Source organism: Equus asinus, chromosome 10 (genome assembly GCF_041296235.1).
Source record: "Equus asinus isolate D_3611 breed Donkey chromosome 10, EquAss-T2T_v2, whole genome shotgun sequence".
NCBI lineage: Eukaryota > Metazoa > Chordata > Mammalia > Perissodactyla > Equidae > Equus > Equus asinus.
In genome coordinates this window covers 101,384,088-101,408,141 of record NC_091799.1, presented here as the reverse complement: position 1 = coordinate 101,408,141, position 24,054 = coordinate 101,384,088, and the positions used below count along the sequence as shown (strand labels likewise).

Below are 24,054 nucleotides of genomic sequence, written 5' to 3'. Positions count from 1 at the left end.
AGTCAAGATGTACAGGAACATTTCTGCTTGCTTCTTTAAAGCAGGAGACTGACACAGGGTAGAAATGCACTAGAGGCAGTCACATAACCAGGAACCACACGGTCAAGGGTAAGGTATTCCAAGAGAATCATGCTGATTGAAAAGATGCGATCCCACAGCTGAGTTCTACAGACCTGCTGAGGAGAAAGCAAGTGCCTCTAATCAATTATGGGACAGGAAACAATCAAGATAACAAATGTGTTGTTTATCTTAATCTCCCAAAAGAAAGACCAAGTGGAACTAGGACTGTTTGTCGTTAACACTCCTGAAGCCCCCTTGCAAACTTGATGAAGAACTAGGAAGACGGTGAGAGACCATGATAAACAGGATGCAGAAGTACGCCAGAGGGGAAGGGCAAATCCAACTGGTCATTTTTTAAAAGTCTTGGAAAACAGTAAATGAAGGAGAGCACAATATTACTTCAATTAGACAGAGAATTAAAAAAGCATGTTCTAATAATCAGGACCATGTGACAATACAGTTGGGGGCTCTACTGTCTGAGAAGGGTCACGTGTCCATGTGTCACTGATTGGCTTTCCCAAGTTCAGTGAGTGTGTCGGGACGAAGGAGGTAAACGTCAGGAAACAGAACAACTGGACATGCAACCTTGTGCAGTCTCTTCTTTTTAAAGGATGGGAGATGGACGCAGCATTATGGAAGCCAGAGCTGCCTGTGATAAATGGGATCTGATGAGGGTAATGTTCTAGATGAATCCAGCATGCAAGGTGGGATGGAAGAGAGTGGAGGAGGGGGGAGGAGCAGTCTGTATTGTCACCAATGAGTCTGGGATGAGGCATGCTCATTCCTACAAGAGAAACTTCTGGAGGCAGACTGGCATTTTTGTGTTTCTTCTTAACTGTCAAGAGCTGAACCTATTAGCCCAACAATGTGGCTCAGCTCATCTCAGACCCTTACTGTTTCAGTCCCTGAAAAATTCCCTCTTGTTTAATTCACAAACTGCTTCAAATGATCCCAGAAGCAGACTGCATATGAATCCTAAACAAATAAATATATTTAAAATAATAACCTTATTTCTTTGAAGAGAGATTGGGGCAAGTTCAAGCAAAACAGTGTGGAAACTTAGAAATGGAAGAAGTGGAGGTACTTAGCTCTTGAGCAGAAGATAAACGTAGGAATCAGAGAGTCAAAATTAAGAAGGCAAGAAAATGGTCTCAGTGCCAGGCCTCATAATAGCTACTCTCCTCATGCTAGTGATCCTGAAACCCAAATTTTCCTATAGAAAATCTACTGGTAGATCACTTTGTCAGTCTGTGCTACAGACCTGGTCTTTTCACGGGTCATCTGAACTCGCTACAAGTCCTGCTGGGATCACCTGTTTTACAATACAGGTTTAACGTGGAAGTCCTTTAAGGTTCTGTTACAGGTTTCTCTTATAAATTAGCTTATCCAAATGTCTCTGAGTTTCCTTTTCTCATCCAAGAAATTTTATCTTTTATCCCATTTCTGTACCTTGAAAATGGTTTAACAGGATTTAATGAATTCTGGTTTTCCAAGGAGTCATAGTGCTCATTTCCAAGGCCACTAGCAGCCTGGCACCACATGGCTTCTGGTGTTGATAATGAGAGTCATCTATCTACATTTCGATAACATCTCTTGAACATTAAAACAACCCACGTGCGCCTGGGCTCCTGTAGGTGAGTCAACCTGTCCTTGATTTGAAGCAATTCCTATTTGAATTGATAGCCAAGAGGTATATTTGCTGACTCACTGAAAGTGCTTTTATATGAGACCAGCCAATGCCCACTGGGTCTCAAGGACATAAGGCCCCAGCTCCAGGAGAGAGAACATGTTTTAGAACCTTTTTCCTAACGAATTAACTGTTTTTGCCTAATAGCATTGCATAATTGTTTTTTCAAACAGATATGTTCTGCTTGAAGAAAGGCTGTAACTGTGTAGAAAGATGGTCTGTAAACAAGGTCGATGTTGCAGTAACACCCAGCCCATCTCCCAGCCCATCAATTTAGGGAGCAGGAAGGAGGGCCAGCAGCCTGACAGCCTTTATGCTAATCACAGCGCTCCCACTGAAAGCAGTGTGTCTTTCGCTTAATGATGCATTACCTTTGTGAGCATCCAAGGTGCCAAGAGCAATTTATAGTAATTGCATACTCCTTTTCTGTTGAATGTATACCAGCCGAAGTCATGATTACTAGGTGGATCTTGAAAAACTGTATCCTCCAATCAGAGGTAAATACATATACACATGCATACGTAAAAGACGTATATATGAGGCATATATATGTATTACATGTGTATATATGTGCGTACATATTACAGAAGCAGATATATAAATATGTAGACATACTATTATATCTATATTTATGAGTATATAGATATATATGTATATATTTATAAATATGTAGATATAAATACACACATATATGTATATATATATTAAAGTATATATTATATGTTATATAATACATAGTGTATTAATAAATTAAAATATATTTCATATATATTTACATAATGTGACTCTGAGCTGACTCCATGGAAAACTTGTTTGGGAATTAAAACACCAAATTTGGTGTACGTAATTTGCACAGGTTGGTAGCATCTAATCTAAAGAATATTCAAGTTTTGAAGCAATTATATAGAATAAAGGTAGGTCTGTACTGTGCTGCACGCATCGATTAACTCGCAGCTTTCCAAATATTGGCACTTTGGGTGAAAACGTCAAGTTTCACCCCCTACACCACCAGGTTCCCAGGCAGGATGGTGTCATGTTTTTCTTCTCTTCATCGTGTGAAGTTTACCTGCTTCCTAGCAGAATATGACAACTCGGGAAGCAGGACCACAGGATCCAGATGGAGGAACAATACACAAAGCTCTGGATTCTAATCAAAACTCTCCCACAAACTAGCAAAATAATTCTAGGAACTTGGTGTTAAAAATACTGAAATGAGATCACAAACAAGAAGCTCTTGAAAATTATAAAGTATAATATACGCATAAAGCAGCTCTTTCATTCCCTTAATAATCAGTTGTGTTTCTTTTGTCAAGTTCCTAAAGGTCCGGGTGGGAAGGGCCTTGGTTTAGATATAATAACCGCAACAGACAAGGAACTCTTGTTAGATCACAAGAGAATTGACTATTTATGTTTAAAATAATGTTTGTGTAAAAGACATTGAAATAGTCCTAGAAGCTGATGTCTATAATGGTATTTCAAAAGGAACTAAATACAAGAGATCATATTATAAAAAGTTTTGAATCCATAAAACATATTTTCCCCCATTTTCATAGACAGAATGTTTAAGCCATTGCAGGCAAAGTCAGCCCCATTCTCCAAAGTGAGCTGAAAATTTTACAAAGAAAATAGAACTCAAATCTCCCCAAGAATTGGCAGTCTCAGTGGCTCCCTTCTCGTCCACTAAACAGGCCCAAATCAAATCAAAGATTTGGCTGCATTTTCTTGACCCTGATTCCCTAAACTGTAATTTTAATGGACGATACATGAAATGATATCAGCGTCAGTCCCAGCAATACCAGGGAAACAAGGGGCAATGTGTCACCTTTCTTCTCCCCTGCTCTGCTGTCAGTTGAAGAATGTTCTCATCAGCGAAGGGAGTGGGCGCAGGCCACACCAGCCCTGCAGGGCCGGCCCCCTCATCCGCGCTTTGCATTTCTTGGCTCCGCAGTCAAATGCATTATGCGGAGCAGCACAGACCACTTTTCTTACATTAGGGGAAAAATGAGTTCAGTCAAAATGGCTGGCATTTTTCTCATTTTTGAGGTGTCACATTCTGCATTATTCTTTTTCTTTCAGGGAGAAGGGGAACTTTGTGATTCTGTGTGTAAGTTTTCCTAATACTAACACACAAACAAAAATACAAAACGGTTGAATTCTCATTTCTAAACTCATGGTTACTAACAAAAGTCTGAATTCCACTCCCCCAAATACATGTTACATTTTAGTCAAAATGATTCTGTGGGCCCCTTGAACTGTCTGTCAGAACAGGGAACTTTGGGTTGTCTGAATTCAAGGACTAGCCCTTGGGCAGGTGGCGCTTGGCCTGGCTGCTCCTTCTCACAGGGGCCACCTTATTTCCTTCTTCTCTGTGTCTCAGGAGCTGGGCTCGGGTCTCTCACCTGATGGCTACTGTGCCAGGTGCCATTTTAAGAAAGCAACAGAGATGCTAAATAAGGAAGCTAGGAAAGCAGAACGAAGAGCCCTGGATGTCCCTCTGTTATCACTGCCCATGGCCAACCCCTGAAGTGCTGCCCAGACTGACTTCTTCATAAACCCATCACCATCATTCTGTGATGAACTTCCTTAGCACGTGGTTCTGCTACAAAACTGAATTCTATTTCAACCAAGCATATGTTGTTCAAAGCTGTGTGTGAGGTCACCAGTATGTTTCAGGCAACTTCAAAGACTGAGTGATTTATCTTTCTCACAGTATGGGCATTTGAAATTCAACTGCGTCTGTCTTAACATATTCGTCTTAAAAAAAAATCCCATCCACAAACACACTTTGAGTCAATGTATAATTATTGAGATTTACCATTGTCCTTAGTCCATTAAAACCAGAAACATATGGAACTCAAAAGTATGATTTTATTTGGCAATGTTTGTTTCAATCATTTTCTTTCTATGTATGGGGAAAACTCAAGAGTAGTAACAATTGGTCCCTTCTGTGGCATGAAAGATGGCCTTCCCTATTCGTTTTTGGGTTTTATGCTTGCTAAATTTCTAAGCACAAAACAACCAATGATCACAGCTTAAGGCAAAATATGGGCTAGTTTTGATTTAGCAGAAGCAACTTTTCACCTCAAGTAGTAATAATCTGCTAGTAAAAGCCTCCCACACAGATTACTTTAATCTAGTGGCTCATAGACTATTAGCAGGAGAAATCCTGGCTAGAATAAGTAATCAAATGGTTTCCTTTAATCCACAAGGAGACCAAAGTCTATAGAGGGGAAGGGGATTAATTATTAGTTTTTCTAAAGTCCGTGACATAAATAAAAACGTGTGATCTAGTTGAAATACGAAAGTACTCTTAGAGCAAAATTCAAAATGGACAATGTAAAAGTTGCCAACAGATTTACCATTTGGGGAATTAAAGCAGGGACTCTCAACAAGGTCAGTGTCTGGCGGTGTCAGAGACACTTTTGGTTATTTTTGGTTTTCCTGACTGAATGAGAGGAATTACTGGTATCTAACAGGGAAGGCCAGCGATGCTGCTGAACATTTGACCATGAACAGGACAGATCCCACAACAAAGAGTGATCTGGTCCCAAACATCAAGAGTGGTAAGGGTGAAAAGTGCTGAATTAAAGCTCCTCCCCAGGCGGGGCCTTCATGTGTCTGTTCACTCACTAGCAGAGTGTAGTTAACATCCCCACAGGCTGTGTCCGGGGCGCAACAAGAAACCCTCTTGCCTAGTTCCTAATTCCTGAGTAGGATGGATAACTAAAATGCAGCAGGACAGGAAAAAATTTGAATGGCTAGTGATAAATGATGCAATGTGGGGGTGGGACAGGGTCAGGTGGGAATCCCTGAGGAGAGGGACATAAGTCCTGGGAGATGGGTGAGGAAGGAGTGTGGAGGGTGGGTGAGGCTGTGCGGGGGAGCAGTTAAGATGAGGTCCCATCAAAGGGAGAGAGGGCACAGCCATCTGACAGGTCTGGGCTCATGAACCACACTTGTTCAGAGACAGGCACTGTGGTACACGCCCACAAAGTTTGTTGCTGGGTTTCCCAAGACTGAATAGTGCTTAGCGGTCTACCCAACAGAAGGAAAAGGAGGAGGAAGAGCCAAAGTACTAGAAGGAAGATGAAGACAAGAAGGAAAAGGAGAGGAATAGAGAGGAAAAGCAAAAGGGAAGAGACAGCATGGGGAGAAGGAGGTTGTCTGCAGTGCCTGCGACCCTGGAAGGCACCCATGTGACCAGACAAAGGGGACAACGTGGGCATCAGAAGCATGGGAAGAAAGGTCAGTGTTTCCTGGCCGTGAATCCAGCTCCTAGAAAGAAGGCGGCTTCGTCCATCCCCACCCCCAGGTAGACCGGATTCCCCACATCTCCTTCCTCAGTGCTGGCGGCCTCCTTTGAAGAAGTCTCTGTGCTCTGGTGGGTGAGGAGCAGACGTGCAGCCAAACATCCTCATGTCGAGACACATAAACATTGGAGGACGGAGAAAGAAAACCATACGGAAAGAACCTTTTCATAAGGGTTATACATAATTCATACAAGCTCAGTAAGGTTAGAGAGGTAAATAAAGTCATGTATCTATTTGTTTATTTTGGGGGTGTTTTAAGAGACAATATTCAGATTCTTTGTAACCTGGTGCTACCTCCACGTCTTCTTGCGCCTCTGATGATTTATCTCAGAGGCATTTTCTGAGGTTAGACACCTTTCAGTAAATAGCCTTCATCAACTTCTGCCTCTTTTTCCTTTGTCTCCAGGTGTCTTCCTGGCTAAGACTACATTTTCTTCCTTCCCTCTTCCTTCTTCCTAGTTCTTTATTCAGTTTTGGGAAACCTAATGACTAAGTTTGCTGAGACCTGCCTGTGTGTCTGACTCTCAAAACCGTTTAGTTAAAAGACAGAGAAACAGACAATGAAATTGGGTTGAAAAAAGTGCCTAACAGTCTTTCACAAACACAGATGGTGAGAGCATCTTTTACCGGCGCTCTCTCCATTTGTTCTATTTTCCCTGGCCCGTGGCCCTGCGACCACAACGTGTACCACAAGCCCTCTTTGCTGTTCTTTATGGATCTGCTCTCTTCTGCCACCGCAAGTGTGACTCACATTGGACAGGCCCACGTTTCAACAAAGGAAGACAGTCACTAGCAGAATGAGACATAACGACCTATGTACCAGCTGCAGAAGAATTTCCTCAAGATGACCCCATATAATTTTCTCAGAAACACAGACTTCCCGGAAGGAGGAATCACACATCTTATTGAGCCAGGCAATTGTGTGAAAGTAGCCTGCAATGTGCACAGTTGCTCAGGAAATGCATTTCCAACCTCAGCTACAATCTGCTCTTTCCGTAGGAACTTGGGGATGTAGGCTTTTGTATGGAGAGAAAGAGAGCTTATTTTAAAAATATGTTAAGATAAATTATTTAAAAATCTCAAAACTTTTTTTCTTTTCTTTTGGTGAAGAAGATTCACCCTGAGCTAACATCCGCTGCCAATCTTCCTCTTTTTATAAGTGAGCCACCGTCGCAGCATGGCCACTGACAAACAAGTGGTATAGGTCCAAGCCCAGCATCCGAACCTGGGCCACCGAAGCAGAGCATGCCAAACTTAACCCCTAGGCCACCGAGGCTGGCCCTCAAATCACTTTTTGATACAATAATTTTAATTATTGTCTAGTTACTTTCTGGGATTAGCTGTAAGGTATGACTGAGAAAAATTAAACCATTATTTTTAAAATTCAGGCTCATACTTTTCTAAATGATATAACAATTAACTTCATACCTTAGTCTAATGATTGAGAGTGCAAATTAGAGCTGCTCGTATGTTCTGAATCCTTTTTGGAAATGGATTGTTGTGGTTAATATTAATTTTAGGTTAAAATCTCGAGAATTTGCTGTACATATTTTGAATCTTGCTTTTTCCAGTTTTCCAGTTTTCATATCAAAAGACTCTATGTATAGTCCTTCCCAACAGTGATGATTGCCCAGCACTGCGTCCTCCTTACCTGCGATTTGCCCTTGCTGTAACAGGCTTTCTTGGTCGCTTCATCACACTCCCACTCCACAGCCTGTAGGAAACACCAAAATGACAGTGACTATTAAGGCTTTGACTGAATAAAGGGGAAAAAATAAGAAGACACCAGTAACCAGATTAGGAAGTGTGGGCATAGTGTGGCACCAACGTTTTCCTACTAGCATAGAATTTACACCAAATGCATCAAATTCAGTCATATGGCCTTATATTTAGCTTTACAATTGAATTATATTAAAGGACTCATCCCCTAAGTATTTGTATTTGAGCAGTAATAACATGATATTTAGATCTAGTCACTGTAGAGTTGATGACTGCTGCATTCATTACAGAAACTCTCAGCCCAGTGAAAGCACAGAAGAGATCCATAGGATGCTTAAAAGAGAAGCCTTGAAACAAAATGATCTAAACACGCAGACATTTATATTTCATTTTAATAGTATATCATTTGTCAATATTTATAGATAATGAAGCAAGGATGATTTTGCATATCCTTACTCCCAAGCTACAGATATAAATGATGAATAGTCAATAAAATAAAGAGCTCATGCAAAGAGCTCATTACTGTTTCTTCCCCCAAACCAGTGTCTTTTACTGTTATTGGCTCTGACTAAATATTTATTGGCTCTGTCTAAATGTTTAGAGCCACAACTTTCAAATATTTTTTATCAGACGTCCCAGTTCTAACTCCTGCTGATCAATTTGATATGCACACTTTCACATCTGATGCTAACTTACAAATGGAATCTGTGATTAGTTAAGATAATATATAGCACTTACTTTGTAGGAAGAAACGATGCCTGCAAATATTAATGGCCTATACGCCGAAACTGTGAATCACTTTTTGAACAAATTTAAGCATCTGAGTTGCATATATTTTCTAATATTGCACAGAATATGGACTTCTATAAGGTAAAAGTGTTTTGTCCATCTGTACACCTGTTCTTACAGTTATATTCTATCTTACTATTCGAGTTGGATTTCTGAAGAATTCAAGATTTCTGAAGAATAAGTTAAATCATTATCAGAAAAAAAAATTTAAGGGAGGAAGAATTTTTTACTGGTTTGGACTAATACTAAATAATAAACTAAACAAAGCCAAAAATAAACTAATGTCAATAATATGAAGGAGAATAATGATTTCACTCTTACTTCTAGAAAGATTTTTTCCTAATTCTCCCAAACATAGGAGAATAACAAAGTCAGTCTAAAACCATTATCTAATATCTTCTGTCCTCCAAAGTATGTTCCATAACAGAGATTAAAACATAAAACACTGTATCTTGTATAACTTATCTTACTTGGCAAATATGAGTCCATAAGAAAAATATTCTAGAGAGAACCACTTCAGTGTCTTTCAAACAGAAACTATACAACTCTCTTCCCTTGTGCAGACTTAGAGATTTTTGTCAGTGTCAACATCTGATGTGAGAATTTGTTAATTCTTTCTGTGATGTTTTCCTGTTCATAATGTTTGATGGCAGCAATAAAGTCACAGCTAATCAGCAGCTGATGCAAACAAATGACTTAATTCCACACTAGGATGACAAATACTTTCATGAAGAGTGATGCCACCTCCAGAGAAGAGATAAGAGCTTCATGTACAGTTGTGTAACCATCTATCCCCATGAAGCACAGATAAAATAGTGCAGGTTGTTATTCTGAGTGAAGCCTTCCTCTCTCAGATTGCTTTATAAAAGCTCACTCTGCTGTTTTATTTAAATAAAGATATCCACGCATTTGCTGTTTGTAAACTCAGAACAGAATTGATACATTATGATATATTCTTTAGCAAAGTAGACCTCATTATAACTCTGATTTTACATTACCAAGAGGATTTAGTGTTATAGATCACAAAGTGGAATTTGTGTTATATAATTACCAGGAGAACTATACAATGAAATGGTTTAGATAAAGAGGCATTTGTAGTGCCTCTTGTTGGTCGAGCGATTTGTTTGAAAGTTAAAGAGTAATACTCTCTTCGGTAAACTTAAGAGCTATGAGGAGCAGGGATAGTCCCAGAGTTATGAAAAGAATATTTACCAAATGCCATCAAAATTGTTCGAATCCTTCTGCCAAAATGGCAAACAAACAGCTTCCCACGTCTGCCTAATGGCCAAGTACCCTTTGAATTTTCAAGATAAATATTGGCCAAGGATTGGAAGAGGAAAGTAATAGACAAAAGAATGTGAGAATTTTCAAAAATATGTCATTACTTCATCCAGTTTACCAAGAAAGAGCAACTGCCCACACAAGTTTATTGGAGCAACAGAAAATAGGACAAATCTTACAGATTTTTCTAAAGACAGTTATTAAAAGTAGCAAAATTAGTCTCCTGAAGCATTTTTATTGTACTAGCACCAGCTTCCCAATAATATTCAAATCCAGAATTAATTAAAGACCGTGATTGTATGGCTTTTTTGCTGATTCATTTTATACCTGAACAGAGGACAGGATAAAGAGAAATTACATTAAGAATGGAACTGAATTACCTACTGTAGAGCTGAACACATATTACTGGATATCAGAATTTGAAGAAGAATGGATTGGGAAAATATGTCTTTTCCAGATTGGCCTAAAATTGGGTGTTCCAGATTAATCCCATTAATCCCGTAGTGTCTTTCTATTCACTCAGTGAACTAGACTTTACCTACTTGACCACTTGGCAGCTAGGGAAGAAAAACACTTTCCCTGGAGGGAAACACAAATATCAATGGAACGCTCCCACACTAGATCCTATTTCTCAAAGTTACTCACTATTCTGTTTCAAATTAGATTATGTTTTAACCTGGTCATAACATTTTTCTTCCACAAGATTTGTTCTAATCAATTAAATTCCTCTTAATCAAGCCTTCTTGCTCTACTCTCAATGGAGATTCCTTGCTCTTCTTTCATGGATCACAATTTTGGAACAAATCCCGCAACTGATTTGTGAAGCCATCTTTCTGCCTGACTTACCTTTTAAGACACTTTTCTACCCACCCAAACCTATCTTTTTAACAGTCAAAACAAATGCTAAAACATTCTACATTTCAGATCTCAATACAACATTCATGTTCTTTATTTTCTGAATCTCTCTTTTTTTTAAAATCTTACATTTTTGTCATCTCTTGTCTTCTTCTACTGCACAATAGCCCAGTATAGAAAAGGAATCTTAATTATCTATTTTATTCTGCATTTAGTCTTCATTATATTTTTCAGCAGCAGACATATAGCAGTAATACTGTGGGAACTTGGCTATCCAAAGGCTATATGTGCAGTAGGCAATGAGTCTGAAACATCTATATTTTAAAAGACACAAACACTCCTGTTTGCAGTACAAGTTTTTTTGTCTGTAAATACTCACAAATAACATCTGTGCTATTCAACAACCTACAGAAGTTTTGCTTTACGCACACACATTCATTCTCTCTTTGATTTATAAATATTCATTAAACATCTACCAAGTACAAGACAGTGTGCTCGATAATAACTGATGGAGGGAAAACCAGACATATAGATAATATTTGTACACATCAGATATCAGATTACAATAAAATATAAGTGACTTCCATCAGCTTAGATAATGTCATGCTAAATTGAGAATGCAACAGTGATCCCTTTCATTGTTACAGTAGCCACGTTCATTCAGAATCCAGTGATACACTGGAACATACATATTATCAACTTTCAAGAAGTGGCAGTGCTACAGACAGACCTAAAAGGAAATAGAGTAGATTTACAGAAAAGCATTTTATATCTGCAGAAACCCAGGGGATGGAAAGAGCACCTATTGTTTCATGATACAGTAACAGCTCACTGTCATGCACACACACATGCTCAGGTTCAGATAAATGGAGCTATAATCTCAGGCGTAAATCAGACGTGGGAAAGAAAAAAGATCGGCTCTTTTTATTGTACATGTTACATACATCTAAATCCGTGGTTCTCAGAAGTATATAAACAAAGCTGTGTATTATCACATTCTACTGCGAGAGAAGTTAATTAGACAGGGACCAGCAAAGGCAGATACTTTTCATAAAAATGAAGGGAACAACATTCTAGGCAGATGGGCCACTATGCTTCCAGCAGATGGCTTTGCTAATTAGATACTGGCAAAAGATAACATTTAAAAAACCAGTTTAATTACACAGTGCCAAAAATTAACAACCACCTGAGGGCTTTTTTTTTTTTTAATATGTTTGCATTCATATTCTTATGTCATGCATTTCTGTGAAACGCTGGAGAACGTCAAATTGTCATGGCAATTATAAACAAATTGCCAGAGAATGTGAGACCATAACTTTGTTCAAAACAGAAGCAAAATGCAAGTGAGTTGGAACTTGAAATAACTGTGATTTTTATGTGACTTGAATAAAGTGTCAATCTAATTATCCTTGAGCACAGACATCTTCGCTAATTACCCTTAGCGGCCACACATGCATGACAGGTTCCACACAAGTGGCACTTGAAACGAAATGGTGTGCATTGAAAGACACAAAGGGGTAAAGAGTTTAGTCAGTTTGGAAGGATTTGTCCCGCATTCCTCTCTACTTTGACGTCTTAGTAGATATTAAGTATATTTATTCACTTTTAATATCAATTTGCAGTACACTGGCATTTATGTCCATGTCAAATAGGCAAGTCTATTTCATTTTTCTGGTGACCTCCAAATCAGAGACTTGGAAGAGGACTTTGGTTATATGATCTAACTACTGTTTTTCGATTCTCGTTAAACTTATGTCATCTAAAACTAGAGATCCATCTTAACCTTAGAGAGTGCCATAAAAATGTGTTAGAGTCATTTTTAAAAACACACGATTTTCTTCCACATAATAACACCATACCAAACTTACTTTGATAATTGCACAGTGGAGTTCCCAAGTTGTTAAATGCTCATTGGGCCTTTTGCTTTTTAATCAGGCTTTTTCAACTGAGGGCTGATTTTAGTTGAGCCGACAGTGTATTCACTTCCTAGGCCTGTCATAACAAAGTACCACACACTGGGTGGCTTTAAACAATAGAGACTTACTCTCTCGGAGTTCCCAAGCCTAGAAGTCTGAAATCCAAGTGTCAGCAGGGATGATTCCTTCTGGAATCCCCAAGAAAGAATCTGTTCCATGCTTCTCTCCCAGTCTCCAGTGGCCATCAGCAATCCTTGTGGTCATTGGTTTCTGGCAGCATCATTCCAGTCTTTGCATCTGAAGTAACATGGCATTATCTCTGTGTGTCTGTCCAATGTCCCTCTTCTTACAAGGACAACGGTCATTGGATTAGGGCTTTCCTAGTCCAGTAAGACCTAATCTTAACTAATTACATCTGCAAAGACTCTATTTCCAAATAAGGTCCCATTCTGAGAATCCAGTGACCATAAATTTTGGAGGGACACTATTCAACCCAGTATAGACAGTGTGACATAAAAGTAAGAGTTTGAGACTGACAATTCATAAGGGTCATTGTTCTGCCACAAACTGGCTGCCAAATCTTAGGCAAAACATTGATAACAATTTACTGAACTTTTTCATTATGCTAACCACAGTGCTAAGTGCTTTCTGTACATTTATCTCACTTAAATCTCTCTAAAATTTTACGTGGGAGATACCATGACTATAGTACTCTGAACGAGGACATTGGCTAAATAACTTTCTAAAAGTCACAAAAATAAGAAGTGGAGGCATCAAGATTCACACTTAGTACCTTGGATTAGAAACCAGTGCTCTGAACCACACTCCCATCACTGAAAATGTCAAAGTGACCCTTGTTACTGATTGTCACGGTTTCCCTGTTTCTTTTTCCCATGATTTAGAAAGCCATATATCTAAATCACAGAAATTTCTGCATATCTAAGTTCAGAGCTGTTAGCATTCAGTAAATATTAATTAATCAAAAAGGGTATCAATTCTCTGTCATGGAGTGTATTCATTTCTAGAGCCTCTGGATCCATTCATGGTCCTAGTATTGGTTCTAAAAGGGAAATGATTCATCTAATGAAACTCTAGCATCAACAACTGCATGGCCAAGGTCTAATACATCCTTGGGTTGGTTTTGTGAAATTAAACATCTTGAATATGAGAATACAGTCTGTATTTGACACAGTAGCAATGCTGTGCTTTCAAAATGCACATTGAGATACCATCCGTCCTCTATCTACAGCCCTTCAGGGGCCCCTCATTCTCCGGGAGTAAAAGCCAAAGCCATCTGGAATGTTCTGCCATATCCAGTCACTTATTTTCTCTCTGTCTCATTCCCTCCCACCCCCATGCTCTGTTCCGGGAGACATGGGTTTCTTGGCGTGGTCCTCAGACAACGCAGACAAGTACCATATGGCCTGTGTACCAGTTAGTCCCATTTCCTGGAACACTCTTCTCCCAGATACCCACCTAGCTAGCCCCTGTGCCTCCTGTATCTCTATGCTCAAGTGTTATCTTCTCACTGGGGCCCCTATAACTATGTATGTAAAACTGCAATCTGCCTCTCTGACCTCCACTAGAAGGCAAATTGCATTTGGGGAAGCATCTTGCCCTCTTGGTTCACTTATGTGTCCCCAGCACCTAAAACAATGCTTCACACACAACGAAAAGTCAATAGACAGTTGGTGAATAAACGAATTAATATAGAATGCTCTATACCCACAGCCTTGGAAGTGGCTCCAGGGTGTCCCTATAGGGCCTCCGCTGTGGAAGGGGCACATGAGGCTTTGAAGCCCTTGAGCTGGTTGGGTGAGCCCACCAGGTGCTGCCCTTCTGTGGCAAATGCCCTTCAAGGATTCCTCTTCTGAACACTTCACTTCACCCTGACAATGGGAAGAGGAACATAAGGGTGGCTGCTCTTCAAAGAGGGGCAAAAAGGACTAGAGCAGGGACGTGCACCCTTTTTCAGCAGTAGACTCATTTCTCCAAGGAAATTCTTATGCATAATCTCATATAGAAGAAGGCAAAAGTAACATTTACTAAATTCACGTTATAAGTGCAAGATTATAGCATTAAATCATTAGAAAAATGGGAGAGCAAATGCCTGGTGAGTCATAGCACACTCAATATCTAATTATTTCTTTATTTTGTTTTGGTTGCCTACTTTTTAAATAACACTGATTTAAACAAATTAAGTAGTAATAAATAAGTCCACTTTTGGGGGCTGGCCCCGTGGCCGAGTGGTTAAGTTCGTGCGTGCTGCTTTGGCAGCCTAGGGTTTTGCCAGTTTAGATCCTGGGGTTGGACATGGAACCACTCATCAGGCCATGCTGAGGCGGTGTCCCACACAGCACAACCAGAGGACCTATAACTAGAATCTACAACTATGTCCTGGGGGGCTTTGGGAGAAGAAGAAGAAGAAGAAGAAGAAGAAGAGAAAGATTGGCAATAGTTGTTAGCTCAGGTGCAAATCTTTAAATAAATAAATAAATAAATAAATATGGCCACCTTTGAATCTCAGTTTGGAGTGTAATCTGAAACAACAGCAGACATTCTATTCCAGGCTTTACAATAAACCAAGTAATCCACATAATATGACGATAAAAGTTAATTCATCTGAGGGTTTCCAATGCCTTACAATTTTGGTATATATTGGTGTAAATGATGTTAAAATAATAGAATGAAAATGTACGTAATGTATAAAATCCCTGAGCACCTCTAAAATCCTGGGGCTCCAGGAAAATTATTTGACAAGTCGCTGTTTAAAGAACCAGTGCCTCTGATAAACAATTTACAGTGTTGGAATTGACCTGAGGATGGAGAAAAACAAAATAATGAAGGATGAGCTCTAACTCCTCTCCTCCTGAAAATGGATGAACTGCAATGGGATGATTTTGTGAAAAAAGTGCATTAGAAAAGAGCCTAATAGCAAGGGACATTACAATATCTGGCATAATATTTTATATTATGATTGTCAGACACTAAGGCATCAAGCAACTGTTACACTTCAAAAATGCTGCTATTAATGAAAGTGATGCTAGAAGGTAAGGCTGGTAAGAGCAGCTGCTTTTGGTTTCAAAGAAATTATTTTCATAGATCCAAGTGGGATTTGTATGAAAAATGGCATATTGTCCAATTTGTTAGCCTAAATGTAATGAAAAAAACCCAATTACTAGAGGAATGATTATAAATGTCCTAAAGTATTGGTATATAAGGAACCCAATTCAAAGTCATCAAGCACGGGATAAAAGTGTGGACATCAGAGTGGACTGACTTCTCAAAGACCAGCCTGCCTAATTGAATAATTCCCACATGTGTTTGGTGGCAAAACTATTGCTTCTAATGTCCTATTTTCTCCTTTTTAAAACATAAAATTATACCCTACACCACATAGATGACGCCATTCAACTATCACAATATCTGTAATGCTCAACAGAAATTGTGATGCTTGCTGGATATTAAACAGTTGCATCACAATCAAACTCAAAGTAGACGTTTAACTGATGAAACATTTATTCTGCACATGCAAAGAGATACCCCAAAAGGAATAAACTGATTATAGAAAGTCATGAAAAATATCAGACGGAGCTGAGCTTGTTAAGATTATTTGAAGATTTTATGGGACAATGATATCAGTTTTGCAAAAAAAAAACTAGGAGTACACATTGGCATGGGAAGCTCTATAGGACTTTGGCCAATTTGAGGCATAAACAACTTGGTATAAGGAAGGTTATCCTGGAAATGTCTTTACAAGGCTAAATTCGTGCTATGGTTTTGACCAAAGCTTTCTTACGCAGAACTCTTGGCTACCACATTCTAGAGCCACTGGGAAAAGTGAAGAGAAACAATTCTGGCCCTAATGCAAGAATGAGTCTCCCAGCCATATGATGAGACTTCATGTGGGAGTATTGTTAAAGGGTTGAGAAGGGGCTGCAGCTCACAAGTAATAAGAAGGACCAAGCTTTTTATTTTGAAGCAACATAAAATGCATGGAGAAAGACTCCAGCAATCACAGCATGAAGGCAAATGAAGATGCAGAAAGGCTGCATTCTCTGTTCTGCTTAGTTTCATTTAATTGATATTAATAAGATATTTTTATGTTTTCAAGAGAACTATCCCATTTGTGATCTTGTGTGTTAGATTTCCTTTGCTTGAAGGGGAAGGCCACCTATATTGGGATCATCAGTTTTGGTCCTATGCTTGTACCTTCTGGCTCAGTCCTAATGAAGACACTCTATGAACTGTCAGCTTAATATCCGAGACGGATGTAAATATATGGGTGTTTGTTTTTAGCTTTTCCATGAATATTTTCTATTTTTTCTGAGACTAGCTTCATGAGAACAAACAACACTTCACACCTGATTACTTCTCTCCACAGTTCTGAGTCAGAATGTGTGCACTGGATCCACTAGAGTGCTTAGAAAGCCCAGATTATGGATGCTTACCAAGGAATTATTTTATATTCACTGAACCACTCAGAATTTACTTCTTATTCATGTCATAAATACTTGCTTCCTAGGACGCAGCCTACCACTATAAAGACCAACTTTACTTCCAGCTTCAGAACATATTGATCTATTTGCCGGAACTCGAGATATAGCGAAAAACTTTTTATGAGCCTTATCCAGTATTATTTCCATAAATTTTTGTATGCAGCTGAGAGAAATGAACATTAAAACTTGTTTTCTGGTGTTCATTTGGGCAATTATATTTCTGTCTTGTTTTAAATAAAATGTGTAACAGGATGATATACTTCAGCTCGAGAAACACTATGATACTCTCACAATATTAAATGAGAACTTAATGAACATTATTGATATATTCATTTCTCAGTTAATATTTAACATTCTCATAATTTTATGATTGTCTGCTTGAACTTAATCAAATAAATAATTTAACAGTAAAGAGCAATTTATGATTTTGCCATTTATTTCTTCACACATTTGTCTCTCTTCTATAGTATAATCAGTTTATTTATGTGCCAAGGGAAGTCCTAAAATGTTACCAAAACTATTACTAAACTCTTTGATGAGAAAGAGCTCTATCTAGTAAACAAGTCCAAAAGTGTTCCAAGTGTGAGAATAAGAGCTGATGATTTTTTTTTTTTTTGAGGAAGATTAGCCCTGAGCTAACTGCTGCCAATCCTCCTCTTTTTGCTGAGGAAGACTGGCCCTGAGCTAACATCTGTGCACATCTTCCTCTATTTTTTTATATGTGGGACACCTACCACAGCATGGCTTGCCAAGCAGTGCCATGTCCACACCTGGGTCAAAAACTGGCAAACCCTGGGCTGTCAAAGTGGAACGTGCGCACTTAACTGCTGCACCACCAGGCCGGCCCCAAGCTGGTGAGTTTTTGATATATGTAATGTCTAAGATATATTAATTTAAAATGGATACAGTAGTCCCCCCTTATCTTCAGTTTCACTTTCCATGGTTTCAGTTACCTACAGTCAACTATGATCAAAAAATATTAAATGGAAAATTCCAGAAATAAACAATTCATAACTTTTAAATTTTATGCCATTCTAAGTAGCATCATGAAATCTTACATGAAATCTTATGGAGTGTTCCACTCCATCCTGCCCAGGAATCATCTCTTTGTCCAGCAGATCCATGCTGTATTCACTATCCGCAAGTTTGTCACTTAGTAGCCATCTCAGCTATCAAACCGACTGTGGAGGTGTTGCAATGCTGTGTTCATCCCTCTTATTTTCCTTAACAATGGCCCCACATAGGCATTGTATCATCTCACATGATCACAAGAAGGGTGAGTACGGTCCAATAAGATTATTTTGAGAGAGAGAGACCACATTCGTATAACTTTTCTTACAGTATATCGTTATAATTGTTCTATTTTTAGTTATTGTTGTCAATCTCTTATTGTGCCTAATTTATAAATTATACTTTATCATAGGTATGTACGTATAGGAAAAACCAGAGTCCCTATAGGATGCTGTACTATTCATGGTTCCAGACATCCATGGGGGTTCTTGGAATGTATCCCCCAAGGATAAGAGGGGACTGCTATATTTTTAGTTATAATTTCACAACAAATGGAGGTGACCATCACTCAGTTTTTCCCACCTCTTTCCATCTATTCTCAGCAGCTCTTTTGCTATTCAATTAGCCAGAGTTGGCAATTAATTGCTAAATGTTGCAAATTTACCCAATTTCCTATGAAAGAACCTGATTTCATTGCTTTAGGCAATGAATTTTGCTCCATGGCTCTGAGTAGCATCCAGCAACCCCAAATCTGTGTGTGTCTAGGGGTGAGACATTGTGGTAGGCTGAATAAAGGCCCCCCCAAAAATTATCCACGTGCTATTCCCTGGAACTTGTGAATGTTACCTTCTACGGCAGGAAAAGACTTTGTAGATGTGATTAAATTAAGGATCTTGAGATAGAGAGATTATCCTTGATTAACCAGGCCAGCTGTAAATATCAGCAAACAAACCCTTAGGAGGGAGGCAGAGGGAGATCTGACACACACAGCGGAGAAGGCAACGTGACCATGGAGGCAGAGATCGGAGTGAAGCAGCCACAGGTTAAGGAAGGCCTGCAGCTACCAGAGTCTAGAAGAAGCAAAGAACAGATTCTCCCCTGGAACCTCCATAGGGAGCTCGGCCCAGGTGACACCTGGGTCTTAGTTCTGTGAGAACCATTTTGGACCCCTGGCCTCCAGAACTGTGAGCGAATGATTTTCTGTTGCTTTACGTCACCAAGTTTGTGCTAAGGTGTTAGAGCATCCATTAGAAAACTAATACAGGCATATGGACACATGAATTATGCATACGCTAACGTGTGCACGCACATACGCACAAATGATTTTAATGTCACCAGGTGCATAAATTGACTTCCATGTTACTACCAAACATTGGAGGTGGTCTCTGTTAAATATGAAAGATGTAGTCCCTGATATGGAAGAGCTCTGAGCGGGGTACTGCTGCGGTTTAAGGGGTATTGAGCTGAACATCTGATCCAGACATGGCTGAATGAATCGAGGAAAGTTTCCCAGGGCAGCAAGGCTTGACCTGGATTATGAAAGAGCTGATCAGCGAAGGGAGGGGTGGACGTTCGTAAAAAACACAGGAATCACCCAGTGCAAAGGCCTGGAATGGGAAGACAGTGTATCTGCGGGAGGAACTGAGAGGCACTGGGATAGGGAATGGAGAAGAACGTGCCTTTCCAGGTAGGCGTGCAGTTCAGGACAGCCCACACGAACCATGCCAAGGAGCTCAGATTCTTTTCATGAACTAGAAAGAAAAGCCATGGATAAGATGTTAAGCAACACGTCAACATGGTGAGATTAGTAAGTGAGAAAGCTCTCTCCAGGGGTAGGATAAGGCCCGCAGTGGAGAGTGGCAGGGGACTAGGAGACTGGTGCAGAGCCATTGCAGGCACAGCAGGCAGGTGTTGAGAGCCTGAAGTAAGCAGGGACAATAGGATGACACAAGAAGGGATGGGTACCAGCTACTTAGTAGTGGAAAGAGTGCAGCCTGCTGAAAAAACAGATGCGTTGGGGGGGACGCCCACACACTTGACCTGATGACTGGGCGGACGTCAGCAGCTCAAGTCTGTCTAATCTATAATATCAAACTAATTCCCACCCACTCCTATGGCTGGGTTTGGACTGAGTGCCATGCGTGATTCTGGACTGCCTTCTTTCCACTCCCACAAATACTCTAGTGTTAGAAATATAAAACTACTTTGCAATTCTGTTTGAAGAAAAACATAATAGGACAGTAAATATACTCCTAAAATAGCAAAATAATTGACAAAAAAGCAAATTCATAAGGTGTTTTGATCATTACGCTTTTGAATCAAACATACTTTTGTTCATTGGTAATAAATTCTGGTTTCTCCAAAACAAACAGAAAAACTCCAATGAAACGAGTGAACCATATTAATCACAAGAAAGGTACCACTAACATTATAGGAATTGATAGTAGTCCAGTACAGAAACTTCTTTTTCAAAGTAATATGATAACGAGCTATTTGCTTGGAATTCTGTGTCCTGAGTCAAGCAAATGAGATGATAGAAATAAGCCACAAACAGAAATGGAAAATGAGGGAATACTTATAATCCTTGACTTACAAGACATTTAGCAAAACTAAAGAAGTTGAAATTTATAAGTGGAAAAAATAAGAAAAATGGAAAAGCAAAATTAAGTTTTTCATATCTATTAGTTTTACATTTCTCTTAGATGTTCACGTATGTGGAAAAATTCTAAAGAGAAACATGCTATTAAAAAGCTAATATTTATTCTGCTTCCAAACCAGCCAAATTCAGAATTCATACTAGAGTTTCAGGTATTCTTGTATCTCAGGGATAATTCTCAATATCAACAGAGGAAATTTAATGCCAGTTTTAAGGAACACTTTAGGTCTGAATCTGATATCTCCAGTTTTATGTTTGAATGTAATTCCCCACTGCCCACATTTTGGATCAGCAGAGTGAGTTCAACCAGACCCAACAGACGAATGTGGACCGCAGAAAGTCCTCTGTCAATCTGGAGTCGACACAACGTCCCAAGATAACTGGTACAGTGAGAAGCAAAGCAACAACAGAAACCAGACATCAGAGAATGCGTGACAGTAAAACACCCTAAAAGAGAGGCCAGCAAGACATATTGGGGAAAATAGTTCAAAATGAATCAACTCCTGATAGGTATGATGCCTGGTGCCCTTCTGCCCACCTCTATACACTCTGCCCTCCCAACAGCCCCGTGCAGCAGGCACCAGGATTACCCTCATCTTACATGGTACATAGAAAGGGGCTCAATCACTTTCCCAAGGTCACCAAGCTATTAAGTGGATGACCCAGGATTTGCACCCAGGCCATATGGCTTCAGTGTCCATGATAGCCTGCACGCCATGGGTCCTTCTTTCAACGAGTGGAGCACCAGGACCTCCAAATTCCTAACTCCTTCCTGCCTCACCAGAGGGCTATTGAAACATCCAGTCTGCTTACTTTGAACTCATCAGAAGAAATAGAATACACTGCTTTCTCCTAATAAAAAGGCGAAAGATCCTTGGTGGGGAAATGGGAAATAATATGGTTTGGTTGAAGAGATACCTCATCACTTTGTCACTACTGAGATTTTGACAAAATTGTTATAATTTCAACGTTGGTTCCATATAAACTCATTCATTTGTAAGTGCTGGCTAGCTTCCCCACCCTCCACTCTCACCTGAGCTCTGAAAGAGCATGGAAAACACAAAAGAAAATTTAGTTGAGAATGGTCTATTCACTCTGCAATTCTGTGTAATCATCTAAACCCACTTGAAATAATATCAAAGGCAAGACAAAGAGCGTGTGTGCATGGTAAGTGTGTACATAATCCCATATTCTGACACATTACATTTGGGTAGAGATGGTTAAACTATGTACATGTAAGTCAAACTGGGTTATATTGCCAAAGTGAGTTTAAATGTTGGATTTGGGAGAATAAAGAGAAAACTGTCCACAGAGAGATCATGCAAGCTGAAGACCACCAAGATCAACAGAGCCCCTGTGTCCTAGATATGTTATGACAGTCCCACTCAAGATGAGGCACAGCCAAGAAAATGCACTTGAAGTTCCTATCTGAGATTCTAAGATCCCATGTCCCTCCTGTTGCAGTGAAAGGCAGGTCCCCACCTCCTTATGTGGAATACGGAGGTCAACCCCCTTTTCCCCCAGTACAGCACGGGGAAACCTGAGGAGGTGTGAAGGACCATTAGGAGGTGACCTCAGTCCTGGGAAAGACAAGGATGAGGAGCCAGGGGGCCTGGTGTACCCTTGGGTTCATACACTCGCTGAGAGCTAGCTTACAAGCTCTCTCCCAGAAGGTCACTCTTCCTTGTCCCCAGTCTCACCATTCCCCATGTTGTCCTCCCACTGGAGGATCCCGCCCTTCAGAATCGTCCTAAACAGTCTCAAGGCTGACAATAACGCCACTATTAAAGGAAGTAGCCAAGCATTCCTCCCAAAGCCATCACACAGGCTAAGGAAAAGCACTGCACTTAAATTTAGTATTTTCTAGAACAATCATACCTTAAAGAGCTCTAACATCTCTGAAATAAGAAAAGCTAACAGAATTATCCACCTCATTCCCTAAGGCCTACAGGTCCAACTAGGCCGAATAATTAAGAGAAGCTGTTTTTCTTATTTGTTTTTCCAAATAGGATAACTTTTTCCCATACACATCTATATGTACTCTCACCCAAGGGCAACTGATTTAATGGACTATGGTGATGGATAATTAGGTCTCTTAATTATTTCCTAGGATTACTGTAGCTGTGAAAGTCAAGCCACATTCACATACACTCAAATAGCAATTATAAAATGTTTAATTGCTTTTTAATTTGGAAATGATTTCTGGTTTTGAAAACTATATCTGTCCCACTGTATTCATCATTTTCTTGGCATATTCAGAGGGCTTATCAGTCTATTTATAACCATTTTGATTGGTTTACCTTCTATAATGTTTTGATAAATGTCATTCTTAATTGGTTAGATTTGTGTTCAGACTAATATACAATCTAGGCCATTGAACCAACACATAATGCTTAACTACACAATTTTAAATGAATCTATTTTTAAAAATGGATGCAGCAAGTCAAATGTGGTCTACAGAAGCTCACCCTTCCTAGACAAATCACCCTGGGCTTTTCCAAAAGATTTCATCCCGAGGCCATATCTGATCATTTCTGCCTTTGCTTTCAATAATGATGGGTCTCAGAAGAAAGAAACTCTTAGCATTAGGAAACAGTTTCTGTATTGCCATTACGTCAGTGATAAACAAAATTCTTACTGAATATAGTCCTAAGATGACGAAGGAAAGTTTCTCCTCCAAAGCCTAACAACACTAAGGACAGCCATTGAGGCTTGTCTGTGTTTAATATTAATAAAAGTCATGGTATATGAACTATGGATAGAAACCCTACGTCACCCTTATATAATCATTTTAATCAGTTCTCTGCCAAGGAAACATCCCAAAACAGGCAATGCTAACTATACAGTCATATTTCTATGTAATCCAGTTTATAACTTGTAAACTTATTCAACTAATATTTACCGAGCACTAATATGGGAATATAATTTGGGATCTAATGAGATCCTTTCTAACCTCTCTGCATTTTAGAAATTCTCAGCCTAGTAAGGGTGACAGAAAAGTAAGGGAGCAATTAGAATACAACTTGAGAAGTAACGGTAAGTACCATGAGAGCATGGAGAAAGGAACACGTTGAGAAGAGAAGATGGAGAGTCACACAAAAACTCAGCCAGGCTTCCACCTGGGCAGGGATGGAGGAAAAATGGAGGTTCTTCTGGCAGATGAAAGGGACGATGCTTGCTGGAAACAAGTAATAGACAGCCTGTGTAAGGTCTGTGAGAAAGGAGATGGCATCTCATGTTCAGGGAACTGCAAGACGTGTATGGCTGAAGC

The 24,054-nt window shown here is 39.5% G+C and overlaps 1 protein-coding gene across 4 annotated transcripts in view; it reads right to left on the bottom strand.

The window, feature by feature from the left end:
- SEMA5A (semaphorin 5A) overlaps positions 1-24,054 on the bottom strand; it is a 460,083-nt gene that overhangs the window by 165,187 nt on the left and 270,842 nt on the right. For all 4 annotated transcript variants that reach the window (XM_070519875.1, XM_070519877.1, XM_070519876.1 and 1 more), the window contains one exon: positions 7,709-7,771. In XM_070519875.1, the coding sequence (XP_070375976.1) occupies positions 7,709-7,771 (63 nt within the window). The remainder of the gene's footprint in view (positions 1-7,708; positions 7,772-24,054) is intronic.